The sequence below is a fragment of the Chiroxiphia lanceolata genome, chromosome 5 (genome assembly GCF_009829145.1).
Source record: "Chiroxiphia lanceolata isolate bChiLan1 chromosome 5, bChiLan1.pri, whole genome shotgun sequence".
NCBI lineage: Eukaryota > Metazoa > Chordata > Aves > Passeriformes > Pipridae > Chiroxiphia > Chiroxiphia lanceolata.
The window spans coordinates 62029445-62043308 of NC_045641.1; the positions used below are offsets into that span (position 1 = coordinate 62029445).

The 13864-nt window shown below is 38.9% G+C and overlaps 1 protein-coding gene across 14 annotated transcripts in view; it reads left to right on the forward strand.

The window, feature by feature from the left end:
• The window catches only part of ERC1 (ELKS/RAB6-interacting/CAST family member 1), a 289340-nt gene that overhangs the window by 265818 nt on the left and 9658 nt on the right, over positions 1-13864 (forward strand). For 12 of the 14 annotated variants that reach the window (XR_004357059.1, XR_004357060.1, XR_004357061.1 and 9 more), the window contains one exon: positions 6507-6695. Coding sequence is in view for 9 of the 14 variants with exons in the window: in XM_032687654.1 (XP_032543545.1) it covers positions 6507-6695 (189 nt within the window). In the remaining 5 variants the exon portion in view is untranslated. Of the gene's footprint in view, positions 1-6506; positions 6696-13864 lie in introns of those variants that run through there. The other 2 variants (XM_032687663.1, XM_032687665.1) reach the window with 1 other exon arrangement.

Consider the following 13864-nt stretch of genomic DNA (forward strand, 5'->3'; position numbering starts at 1 on the left):
TTCAGTGCTTTAGGAATCCTACCAACCCACTGCAATTCTTTGCTTCACCTACATGATGGGGAAAAGATTTTATTCAAACAGAGGGAACTAATGAGAAAACTACTTTCCCTGGTTTGTGTTTTCTCTGTTCTTTTTTTCTGGTCTGGATTTTTCCCAAGGTGAAGAGGGTGAACTCTGGAAATCATTAATCCATGGGATTTGTTCATGGTGTATAAAAATTTCTAAAATAATTTGCTATATAAAAATGATTTCCTAATTGATTCTGTCAGAAAGGAACTGAGCAAGACAGCTCTGTCAAAATAGCCAGAATCTCTTTCAGCTGCTCACGTATGTTGTTTTGTTTTGGTTTATGAGGAAAAAATTACGAAAGTTAGGTTTCAATCTTTCTTTTTTTTGTCTTTAAAACAAATCTAAAGAAAATTAAGCCTGTCCCTGCTCTTTTGTGTTGTGGTCTTCTGAAGAAACCAAGTATCTCTGTGCATCAGTGAACTGAGCTGAACTGAACTGAGGTCAGGATGTGTCTTTTTGAGAACTTTCTTCTGTTTCCATTTAAAATAATGAAGGGAAGACATCAGTGATAAATTGCTCTGAATTCGGGAAAGCTTTGCACATTCTGAGCCAAATTCATGCCTCATAAAACTCCATTGCGTTCAATGGTTACAAGATTATTGTAGTTGAGCCCTCGTGTTTGTTGCCAAATAAACACAAATGGTCTGAGCAAGAAGGCCTGATTCCATTTGCCATGCAAATACTTCCAGACTGTGTCACTCGGTATCTTTAGTTTATTTCCATATCTCCCAATGTGAGATATTTATCTATACAGGCAAAATTTTCTTGTCTGGCAATATCTATAATAAAACCCAGATACAAGGAGGTATCTGGGGATCCACTATGATGCATTCCATCTTTTGTTAAATTTGTCAGGTCCTCTTGGAATAATTTCTTTTTAGAAAAAAAAAGTTGCCTACACAGTTTTTGTGCCCATCTTCTCTTATGTAATGGTAGTTTGGGAAGCAGGTTTTATTGGGTAGCGTAGTTGCATCTGTGTGTAACAAAATTTGAAAATAGTTTTCCACACTCACATGAAAGATGTGATTGAGAGGAGATAAAGGGCTACCTCCATTTAACTTGTTTTCCAAGTATATGTGTTATGTTCAGTCTGAAGTTCTGAGGAGATGTTTGGTGACATTTTGGGTTTCCGATTGGATTTTTTTCAGAGTTCCATATTTATTTGTGCCTTTGCAGAATCTACAATGTGAACTTGTAGTCTATAGAGCAGGCTAGCAAGCTAAGTTGTTTCTCAAATAAATTCCTTGGAAACTTTCAGATTCACTCCATCTTCTTGGTAACACTCCCGATACAAAACCACCATCATTTTGACCTTGTGTTGTTTACTTTGACACCTGAGATTACTTGTCTGTTTTATTTTATTTTCTTCCTGATATAGCTGTTTTTACAGGGATTTTTTTTCTAAAATATTTATAGATAAATGGGTAAGTTAAGAAAAAGATACTGAAATTTTTGATTGCAAAAAAAAAAACTACTTGTCTGCATCACTGCCCTTTAGTGAGTATATACATGCAGAGTACATACACTCTAAGGGCAAGCAGGGTAGTCAGGCTAATAGGGGAGTATGACAGCAGTCCTGCCAGTGCCAAATGTACATATGGAAACTTATATTGCCATTGCTATGTCAAGAAGATGTTATTTTCTCCTTCTTTTTTGCTTTCTCAGAGAAATCTCAGGCATGTATCTGTAAGAAAAAGATTACTGATGTTGATCCACAAACAACATGCACATTTATGCGTGATTCTGATGACTAAGGCAAACTGTGTAAGGAGATAACTTTTACAAGGTCAACTGATGTAGCTGTGAAAACAGACAGGCTTTTAGAGGTGCCTATAAGACTTTACTCAAAATGGGAGCTGCAGATTTTTTGTTAAGTAGAAATTTAGAAGGTATTCTCTCAAATTAGTACAGTTAATTACTTGGTTCTGCAAAAGAAAAGTGGTTGCTTCCTTCAGAGAAGAATGGAATGTTAGCAGAGAGAAAGGTGAGCAGGTCATTAACCCTTCTGCCTGGAGAACCCATAATTTAAAGCTGGTGGTTGTGGTGAATTACACATTGATTAAACCCATACTTTATTCTGCAGATGATTTGGATAGTCGGTATCACGTTTCTGTCCTATCAACAGTGCTGCACTTATACCACCCATTCACTGGTTTCCTTTTTCATGTAACCACCTGTGTGGTTTTGTATATTTAGGATAGACACTGCTCAGCCAAACTTTTGGACACCACAGTCTCTGTATGGGAGAGAGGTGTATTCATTTTTCACTGTCAAAGTGACCAAACATTTAGATAGGTCTCTCCAGCTATGTTCAGTTACAAGTACCTCTTCTTATCTGTACAGTGTGTATATACATATTTATATGCAGAGACTTAGCATGAAAAAACTTTTAAATGCAGTTACCCGTATTTCAGCTGACCATTGTACAACAACAGCAGGTCTACCTCTGAATAAGCAGTATATTTTCATTCTAAAGCTTTTCTGCCCCAATGAGTTGTAAAACTGCAGTTAGGTTGCCATTTCTCATGCTCAAAGATTTTTTAAAAATCTACAAAATTTAAAAAAAAAAAAATATGTTGTTTCCAAGTTGAATGTGTTTTGGAGTATGTTCCCAAATGTCTTTATTAGTTGGCTGAGATGGCTTGGGTTTGTATCAGAGATTTGTCAGGCATTTCATGTTTCTCCCTCAGAGCTGTAGTGATTGCCTTTTTTAGTGAAACAGACTGTCAGACTTAGCTGGCCATTAGCAATATTCTGAACTTGAGGGTACATTAAGCAGACTTCATTCCATGCATTGATGAGGATGGCCTAAACCTATCAGGGCAATTAATGAATCAGGGCCGCTTTAGAAGATATTCCTGGGTTTGGTCTGTTTACCCATTGCTTTCCTAGAAAGCGCTACAGCTCTGAGCAGATCATGAGAACGCGATGTGGTTTATGAATCCAGCACTGCCCTGCTTTTCCACTTAGCAAATGCTCTTACACCCTCTTGAGATAAGGCAGTGGCAGCTCTGCTGTGTGGGAAGCACAGTGCCTCTTGCTAAGTGGCTAGTTCATATTAGATACGGCAGGAACGCAGATATAAGGGCACTTCCTACTTGACTGACAGTGTTTAATGGATCCCAAGTGAGAGGAATGATTGCTCTGTGAACAGCTTTGGGAAGGCTGCTAGTTAAGAACTTTCACACGCCTCATTTGGCCTGTTTCCAGCTTGAGGTAAGGGGGAAGGGTACAGGAGGAATGTGTTTCGAAAGGGGATTTATTTCTGAGTGATCAGATGCAACTGTTTTATGAAAATCTTCCATCCTTACTTGCTAGATAGGTCTGCTTTCTTTTTATCAGCGAGGGTTTCTGTTCACAAAGAATGACCAGAAAGGTTGGCGGGTCGGATTCTTTTCAGACTGGAATCTGCACATCTGATGGATATTCAATAGATTGTGGTATCTAAAAAGAGTACAAAGCAGCTACTACATTGATGGGACAGCTAGTTATTAGATGTTGACTACTGCTTTTGCACATTTTCATTCTATAGAAAACTAGTTTTTTAAGATGTGATATTCCATCACTCTACCCTCTGTGGGCAAATCAGATAGTAAGAAAGATAGGAAAGACATTAGTTCAATTAGAAACATCACTGGTTTTCATCTGCACAGTCAGTACACGTTCAGATCATAATCTTCATAACAAATAAGAAATTAGGGTTAATAGTGCAAATTCAGTAAATAACCAAAACTGATGGATATAATTGGCTAAATACAGTTTTGCTGGGGAATGGAAGTGAAATGTAACTGTGTTGACACTATTAAAATATCCCTTTATATTGCCCTGTGTACAGGAGAGCAGAGTATTCTGCCTGCTGCAATTTGCAGTCACTGAACCACAGAATGGGTCAGGCTGGAAGGGACCACAGTGGGTCATCTGGTCCAACCTCCCTGCTCAAGCAGGGTCATCCCAGAGCACATGGCACAGGTTCTGGAATATCCAGTTGAGGGAGACTCCACAGCCTCTCTGGGCAATCTGTTCCAGTGCATGGTCACTTGCACAATAAGGAAGTTCTTCCTCCTGTTCAGATGGAACTTCCTGTGCATCACTTTTTGCCTGTTGCCTCTTGTCCTATTACTTGGCACCACCAAGCAGAAGCTGGGTCCAGCATCTTGACACCCTCCCTTCAGATAGTGATAGACACTGATGAGGTCTCCTCTCAGTTGTTTCTTCTGAACAGGCCCAGCTCCCTCAGCCTTTTCTTGTTAGAGGGATGCTCCAGTCCCTTAATCAGTTTTGTAGCTCTCTGCTGGATCTGCCCCAGGAGCTCCATATGTCTCTTGTACTGAGGAGCCAGAACTGGACAGAGCACTCCAGATGTGGCCTCACTAGGGGTGACTAGAGGGGCAGGATCACCTCCCTCAACCTACTGGCAATGCTCTTCCTAATGCACCCAGGATACCCTTGGCCTTCTTGGCCATAAGGACACACTGCTGGCTCATGGACAGCTGATTGTCCAGCAGGACCTCCAGCTGCTGCTTTCAAGCAGGTCAGCCCTCAGCCTGTGCTGGTGGATGGGGTAACTCTTCCCCAGGTGCAGGACCCTGCCTTTGCTGAATTTTAGACAGTTCTCTGCCCACCTCTCTAGCCTGTTGAGGTCCTTCTGAAGGGCTGCACAGCCCTCTGGGGTATTGGCCACTCCTTCCAGCTTTGTGTGATCAGTGAACTTGCTGAAGAGGCATCTGCCCCTTCATCCAAATCACTGATGAATAGTTTAGATGCTGGGACTAGTACTGAGCCTTGGTGGACACCGTTAGTGGCAGGCCTCCAACTGTGCCACTGATCACAGCCCTTTGGCATCTGCTGTTCAGCCAGTTCTCAATCCACCTTGCTGTCCACTCATCCCATCCTCATATAACAAGCCATTATTTTGATGTGTGTGTTTGTATCTGCAAACAGAGGTTGCCCCAAGGCTGCAGGTAGCACTAGGGTTTTTAATAAAGCACGTGAGGTCATTCTCTCTGAGGGTTTCTTGCCTGTCTCCTCTACCATGGCTGCCCTGTGGCTTTTGGTAGTCACTGGCACCCACATGTTCTGGTGTAGGCTCCTGAGCAGAGCTAAGCTCAGCAGAACAAGGAGCTTGACATTAGTCAGCTGCTTAGCCATGCCTCCCAGATCCTCAGACTCTACAGAAATTAATCCATGTAGAACAGTGTTGGAATCTAAATAAGTGAGCCCTGACAACCTTATTAAAAGGGGTCAAAGCCAGGGTCTCTGTTGAAAGTAATGCCAGCACCCTGTTTCTGTTGACTCAGAGATTATCTCACTCCTTATTCATTAGCAGGGTCAGAGGTGTCCTATTGGAAAGATATCCCCAACCCACTAACAAACAGCAGGTGCAGCCTCTGCCTGGGAACACAAAGAGAAGTTGCCAGTACTTTGGCAAGGCTTTCCAGCTCTCCTTGCCCATGTACATCAGTGCCTGTAGCTTCAGCACCTCGTTTTATGGAAGGGAGGCACTAAGCCCAGTTCTTCTTAATTTTTCATCAGTTTTAAACCTTGGAGTTTTGTTTTACTACGTTTTTGAATATATGCCCACAAGCATCTGTAACAATGTGAAGCAGTATTCTTGTGGGAGGTCATAGCAAAGGATGCCCAGTATGTATTTATGCACTTGAGCTCTGTGTTTTTGTGAAAAGATGAAAAAGGGTTCTTTGGATACTTTTTATGGGAACTGGATGACTCCAGTTTGGATTGCATTGAGGAATAAGGATTAGATTCAGATTGGGTAAAGTATAGTGAAATAAAATAGTACTTTAATAAAGTCCTTTGATTTTAGTTTTTTAGTCTATTGTATAGAATCTGGCTTGCATTATAAAAGTCGTTGCCTTTTCAAAACTACAGAAGACTATATTTTAACTATATAAAAGACTATTAAAAGTTATATTTTAACCTTCTGGTGAAGATATGTTGCTATCCAGTTTCTTGGCACAATTTGAAATTACTCTGTTTAGATCATGTTTATTGCATACTTAATTTACAATTAAATATTTGTTGGCAAAACTAGCTAAAAATCTATATTGCCATTGCATCGGTTGTGGACTGCCACTCTTTATCAGAAGAGTTATTTTTTGGTGAAGTGGTTGACTAAAACACTGTTGGATAATCAGTAATGCATTCGATTTAATATCGTTTCATTTTTCACCCCTATAATTGTTGTTTCCTGTACTAATCACACAGCTGTCATCACCACACCCCTTCCCCAGGGTCCTTGTTTTTTTTCTGCTTCAGCTGGCTGGTTGGTAGGTTAAGGGCTAAGAGTATAGGGGGAAGGGGGATGTTCAGGTTTCTTCCAGTGTGAAGATGAACAAGATTGTAACTTAGACACTGATCTTTCCCTTCACCGCTGCTTGGGTCTCAGACTGTTCCTCACTGTGTCTGTTCTCTTATTTCAGATAATTCAGCCCCTCTTAGAACTTGATCAGAATCGCAGCAAGTTGAAGTTGTACATTGGACATCTGATAGCCCTCTGCCATGACCGTGACCCCCTGATTCTGCGTGGACTCACCCCACCTGCTTCCTACCACCTGGATGATGACCAGGCAGCTTGGGAGAAAGAGCTGCAGAAGATGACCCAGGAGCAGGTGAGTTTGTGGTCTGAAGTTCTGAACAAGGGCCTGAACTGTTGATGTAGGTCTTTCTTACTGATGTGCCACACCAAAATGCTGTGAAACCATTGGGTAAGTGGTGAAAACAGGTAACAAAGGTCAACTCTTTGGCTGATAAAAGGAGTCAGTAATTTTTTTAATCATTGCCATTTAACATTTATTATGGAATTTCATCTCTTCCTTTGTCTGTACTTGAGACCATGCAGCTACACACTCATGGGGACATCAAGATACCACTATTGTCATGTTTTAACTGTTAACAAATTTTAGCTGCTCTTTACAATTGAATGTAGTCATCGGGATCTTAAATCTTATTTTAATTTCATAGACCATTTATTTTTCAGTTGGCACATTTTTATGAGTCACTTTATATAAATGAATACAGTGTCCTTGCCTTCCATTACAATATATTCTGCCAGTAATTTTTACTGCTTACCACCTTACCTGGATACCTAAATCAAGATTTGGACTCAGAGTGCTACATGTGATACACCCATGCTTATGTACACACACAGTGACTTCAGAAACCCAACCCAATATTTCCAGGAGACTTGGAATATGGAACTGAAATGGTTTAATAACAGTTTGTCTCATGAAGTCTCCACAAGAGACTGTCAATCTAGTTATAAATCAGATACTGAAATAATCTTCTCCAAGATCTGAGGATGTCTTGCCTTCTTTAATCCCTTTATTGGCAGTTTTTATCTCTTGGTTTTAGACTATAGTTCACCATTCCCTACAACCCTACAATTCCTGATTCCTTCCTAATTTCTCTTTTCAATTTTTTTATTTTACTATTGTACTCCTGTGTTACTGAATGCCTTTTTTTTTTGAGTTAAACTACTACAAGGAGCTTGCATCTCAACTAAATCTGACTAGTTTTGTCTTTTTGATGATGATTTTGGATTATAATGCCAATTCTTTCACTATTTACTTTTATATGTCTTATACCAAACTCTATCCAGTGTTCACACAAACTAGTGTAATGCCTATGTAGTTAAAAGGGGATTTGTGGGTCACTGAACACTATCTTGAGCCTGTCTCAAACAGTTCAGCTCTGGTTTTCTTCTTTTGTGATGTTAAAGCTAATTTCCTTGAACTTTCAACTCAAGACTGAATTTTCATTCAAAAATTGGAGAGAGCAGCCAAACTGCAGGAAGCCAACAGGAGCATGTCTAAAAATTCAGAAAGAAGAGCAGACCTCTGGAGATAAATAAGCCTGTAACAGGGCTGAGATGGTACAGGACAGTCATTGTTTCTCTTTGTACCTGTCTTCATACATTTATTTGATTCAGCATGTGCTATGTGCCTCAGTCCATATCTACATTTCCCTCTTATAGGCATGGCACATTCCTTTTCCCTGCAGAGCCTCTTGGGTTCTGTAGTCATTGATACAGAATTAAAAGTTCATCAGTGTAATGCAATGCCATCTTTCTTTTATAAAGAGGTACAGCTCCTATGTTATAAATCAAAACATGAGGCATACTATTTTGAACCACCTTCTCTGTCAGGGTGGGTGACAAAACCTGTGGCACATATGGGAGGCACCTCTGAAAACAGGAGTAAAGGCTGGATATGGGCAAAGTTTGGATGTCCTTGAAATAAATTGCCTTTTTAGTTATAGCTGTGATGGTCTTTGTATATAGTCAAGATCTGTGTGGATAGATGATGTTTGCTATTTGATCAAGAGATGTAGGTAAAGAAAATAGGAAGGGCTTTCTTTGTCGAGTTCTTCTGAATAGCCAGCCCAGAACAGCAACTGTTTTTTCCAGTTCTTTGTACTGGTCTAATAAAAGATAATATTTCCCATTAAAACTTTGCTAGTGCGTTAACAACATTTATGGGTTACACAGTAAAGAAAGCATTGTGAAAAACTGTGAGAAAAAAGAATTGCCTAAGTTGTCCTGGAGAAGAGAAAAAAATTATTTTTCTGTCCTTTCACATTATTGTCCTAACCCTGCCTTGCTGTCACCACAGTTGTTTAAAGTTACTACTCCAGTTGAGATTCCCATGCATACAACTGAAATAAAATGTAGCTGTCTCTTCTGCTTTCCCATACTCACTTGGATTGTATTTAAGGAACTTCAGTTGAAAAACACAAATTAATGATATATTTCAATTTACAAAGCAGATTTTTCATTTAGGTCATGGAGCTTTTCTGTTTCTAACTGCAGAATTTCCTTTGTGCTTAAAGTATTCCCATGAGGGGTGGGAATCAGTTCTCCAGATTCGCAGAAGCCCACCACGGAATACCCATTTTACATCTTTGGAATTTTAATGAGTTCTGTAAATTACTTCAAATCCGGTGCATTAAATTCAGTCCTGTCCCTTCTAATATGATCTTCTGTAGATAATGCTTCACAAGTCTCAGTGGGAAAAAATTAATCCTCTTGAATGTTAAGAAGTGCTAACATGATTAGGGAGGATACATTTAGCTGAGCACCAATAATATTTAAGAACGATGCCAATGTATCTACTTCTCACCAATGAGACTATTTAGTATGGTTTGGTTGTTCTGGGGTTTTTCTATAAATAGGTGAGAATTCATTTTCATACTGCTGCTTTTGGAGCTGTGATTTCTCTCTGCAGCAACTTTGATCGAGGAAGGTTGGTCTTCCTGCATTTCATCACTGCCAATATACTCTGTAGGTCTCTCATACCTGCTGGGGAGGCTCAGGTACAAATAGAAGGAGTTTTCTGTGGCTTCTTTTAGTAGGTACTAGTATATGAAGTTAGATGTAAGCTTGTCATTCTTCCAGCAGTCCACAGTGACCCACAGAAACTAATGTACAAATAGTTGTTGGAAAAGTATCTGCCAGCATCAACACCATATGCCACATAAATAACTTTGTGAAGTCTCAAAGTTTGACTGATAGCTAGTGCCTCTTATATAAAATAGTATCTTTAAGCTGCCATTAAGGTCAGTGATAGTCCTGAGTGACTTCAATTGATTGTAATCAAAATATAGGGCCAAGATGCTAAATCATTCTTTGTTGGCATTTTATCAAAGACATTTTGTAAGGGTAACTTACTGTAGTAAAATTTTGGTCCATTTGTAATGAAGGCCTCAAGCCAGTACTTAGGAGTATATGGTGTCTCAAAACCTAATCTAAAATAGTACACTAGTCCAATTTGTGGACAATAAAGAACCTGAAGTGCTTAGAACCATGTCATTAAGTTATTCCAATGGTGGAAAATATCCCTTTGAATCAGTTCTGACCCAATGTTCCCAAATAAATTAGCCAGTACTGTTTCTGAAACTGTCTTCCTTCAACCACTTCATGTCCTATTCGACTTTTCTTATTAAAAAACTGAAGTTACCGCAAGGAAGGAAGAATGTTCCAAGTCTCGACACCAAGAAATAAAAATTCCATTCATTCATTACAAGTAAGTGCATTATCCTAGCAATTTCTATTAAATGCAATATTTTCTTTTGCTTTGTCCTAAAGGTATCATTATGGTAATATTCTTGAGCTCTGTAGAACTACTGCTACGTTTCATGTTTCAGATAGTTGCCTCTAAGTCCAGGATTTTATTCCTGTATGAAAGGAAATTACATTAAGAACATAATTATATGGTCCACGTTTTTATTTATAGTTTGGGCTTTGTTTTGCTCTTATCTTTACAAAGGAAAAGAATGGAGTAGAAACAGGAATTTGCTGAAAAATGTCATTTCAGTGTGTCAGAGGTGGTGTACTGTGCTGTGGTGGAAAGGCAGCAGTGTGAGAAAGTAAAAAGAAACAACGAAACAGAGGAACGACATATTAGGAGCAGTCAACAGTGTTTGTTTTGTTAATAGTTTATGGACTATTAGAAATGCTTCTTACTGCTCTAAATCCATCTTCAAAATGTGCAGAACATCATAATATGGAGAGCTTCTTATTTTCAATAGGTCCTACAGTGACACCCTGAAAAACACCATTTCTTCCAACAGCAGAGGACCTATATAATTAAGATAACTTTTTTAACCCAAGGAGTAGGAGGCATTTTTCTCCCTGGCTCCCTGCCATCTGTGGCTCTTTCCAGCCATACCCAGCATGTCCTGACTTCATCCAGGCTGCTGGGTGTCCTGCCAGTTTCTGCTGGCCCCCAAACTCCATTTTTTTTCCCCACACAATCAGTCTGTCCCTCTTTCCCCAGAGGTGTTTCTGGCATCATTTGTGCTGTGACCTGGACATGGACAGCAGCCTTTAAGACATGGGCAGATGCATTTCCATGAGATGCTCTCTCAGAAGTCACCTGCTCTGAGAGCTTGTCTCACCCCTCTACCAACACAGTGTTGCACCTGTGGCTGCTTCCCTGTGAGTTACTGAGAGAGGCACTTTTGAAAAATCTTTATCATCATAGAAGAGCCTTTGTAGTGCAGAAAGGTTGTCTTCCTTCTCCCTGTGTACCAGCTTCAGCCAAAGAACAGACCTTCTAGAGATTCCTACTTACTAATCCTCTCCCAAGAAATCAGGAATGTCTTTTCTGCTCAGCTACTTGAAGCAGAAGAAGGAAAAAGGTGATAATGTCACCTCACTGTATCAATCACAACCTGCTGTATAACCTGAATAGTCATGGCTTGTTTCCAAGGAGCATAATTTACATTGCACATAATTCACATTTCACTCTCAGCAAAGTGATGTTCATCTTTTCATACGAAAGGGCACCAGAGTGCATATATGTAGCTGTCAAATTTCATTTTAAAATTGTATATTTGCTTGCTAAATTTCGAAAATATTGAACACATATTTTGATCTGTTATGCAAGCAATACTGTTAGTGGAATAAGCTTTACTCTAAATTACAAATAGCAATGTTATAAGGCTCCTGTCTGCTTCTTTATTCAGATCCCACTTGTGTTCTTACTTCTGTATCGTCTATAAGAAATTACTCAACTTAGTTTCTGTAAAGAAATTTCTCTGATATATTTTGCATTTAGTCATTCTAAATTACTCTGTTACTTCAGTTTTACCCTGTCTTCCTTCTCTGACTGCTCTTCCATCAGCTTGTTATCTTCCCCACCTGATTTATGTCATTTATTTTTAATTTGTAGTCTTATGGGAATGCATAATGTATTTTAAAGTTAAACAGTCCCCTTCTGGTCTCTGTTAGAAATTAGAAGTAATAATTGCAACCATTTATATCTTTCTTTGCGTGCAAATGTATTTCCTGAGTTTAGTGGAGAAAATAATGTATATAGAAACTCTCTAAAATTTTTACATTTTATAGTCTTTTAAACTTTTATATTTAATCTTTTGGGTGAGGATGAGAACTTGGGATCAGTGCCATAGTTCTTAAATACTGATTAAAGTCACAAACGTTATCTTTAAGTTGACCATGTCCGTAACGCCATAACATTATTCATTTTTATTTGTGCATGAAATTGCTAGTTTTAATTAAAATATATACTATCAATCAGTATCTTTAACTATTCCTGACTTGAAAAGAGATATAAATTGAAAAACATTGGTTTCAGGACATGCTCAAGTGTTGTGTATGTGGTGTGTCAAAAAATTAATGTGACCTCATTTCAAGCAGTTCCTACAAGCAGATGTTGTAGCAGCCTGAGCTATTACCTTGTTTTTTCAAGGGCAGCTCACCTCTCCATATGTTTTGCTATTAGTAACAAGTTCTGTTACACTGGGCCTTGTTCTGACACCATGGTCCTTGTGAAAGCTGGTGCTGAGCTACTGCTGTGGATTCTGCTTGGCTTTTTATTTTCTTTCCAGTTAGGAATAGTTAGTGATAATGATTGATAGGATATATTTTCATTAAAATTAGCAATTCCATGCACAAATAAAAATGGGTAACGTTACAGCATTGTGGATACGGCCAACTTATGGAGTACTTGAATAGTACTCCCGGCCTTGTCCTTTCTTCTCTGTTTTGCACCTTGCAGGTACGAGACCAAAAATGCCCACCAGTCCTCTGTCGTAACTGTTTGAAAGTTTTTCCAAAACTCATCAGCTAGGGCATATAGGAGAGCTGTTTAAGGTTTGCTTTGTAGACAGGTGAATTTTCCCTGTGTTCATGACTATCAGGTACTGCCTTGACTAAACAGGCAGAAGGCCCTGTGGGGATGTGGGGCCCCAGTTCATCAGCAGAGAAAGCAAGTGGCAAAGTACAAGCCCAGCATGAAGGGTGCAGCACAGAGTAGTCCTGGCAGTGTCAAGCAATCTGGCTTCAGGAGAATAAACTGGCACAGTGCATTGCAGTTGAAATGAGGGGAAGTAGCCATCATTTAAGGTGGAAAAGACCTCTAAGATCATCAAGTGCAACCATTAACCCAACGCTGCCAACCCTACCGCTAAACCATGTCCCTAAGTGCCACATCTACACGTTCTTTAAATGTGGTAGATGTAATAGTTGCTATTTGTTCTGCTTAGCCACAAAATAACAATGTTCTGTACACTTATAGCAGCATTAATTTTCAGTGTATAATGTACAGCAGAATTTACAAGAACAGCAAATTGTTCTCTGACTGTGAAATGATTGCTGCTGTTGCTGGAGGATGGACATATTGCCTGCAAGTGCCAGATTTGCAGAAAAACTTCTCCAGTGAAATGCTAACTATAACTTACAGGGATTGATTTTACTCCTTCCCATTTAAATAATCTTGAAATTCCTTCCTTACCAAGGAAATAATAAGATTTCTGCTGTTCACAGAGCTTAGAGATGCTCAGAAATGCAGGATAAATCCCATGTGCAGAGCTATTTCAAATATATGGTACAAAAACCCTCAACAAACTTTTTGAGGGTTTTTCGTCAAAATTGGTGGCGAAATCTAATCAAATATATTTAAATATATTTAAAACATACTTTTAAAGTTTACATTATTTAAAAAAACAAGACTCTTTAATTTGAAATCTTAGTTTCATTTTTAAATGCATTGGTTTTAAATATTTTGAAACAGCTAGCATGAAAACAAAATTTCCAGATAGAGCAGAAATATTAAAGAGTTTACGTTACATTTTTTTTTCTTTTTTGTTTTTAAAGCTTGTCAGACTGCATTTTTGTATTCTGAACCCTTTCTTTTGGCCATTTGATAGGTATACAGTTGACAAATAAAGGTTTATGTGTAATTGGTTCTCACTACTTCAAACATACATATTTACACTGATTGGTCTTGGTAGATGCAAAAGCTTTTGTCCATTTGCCTGA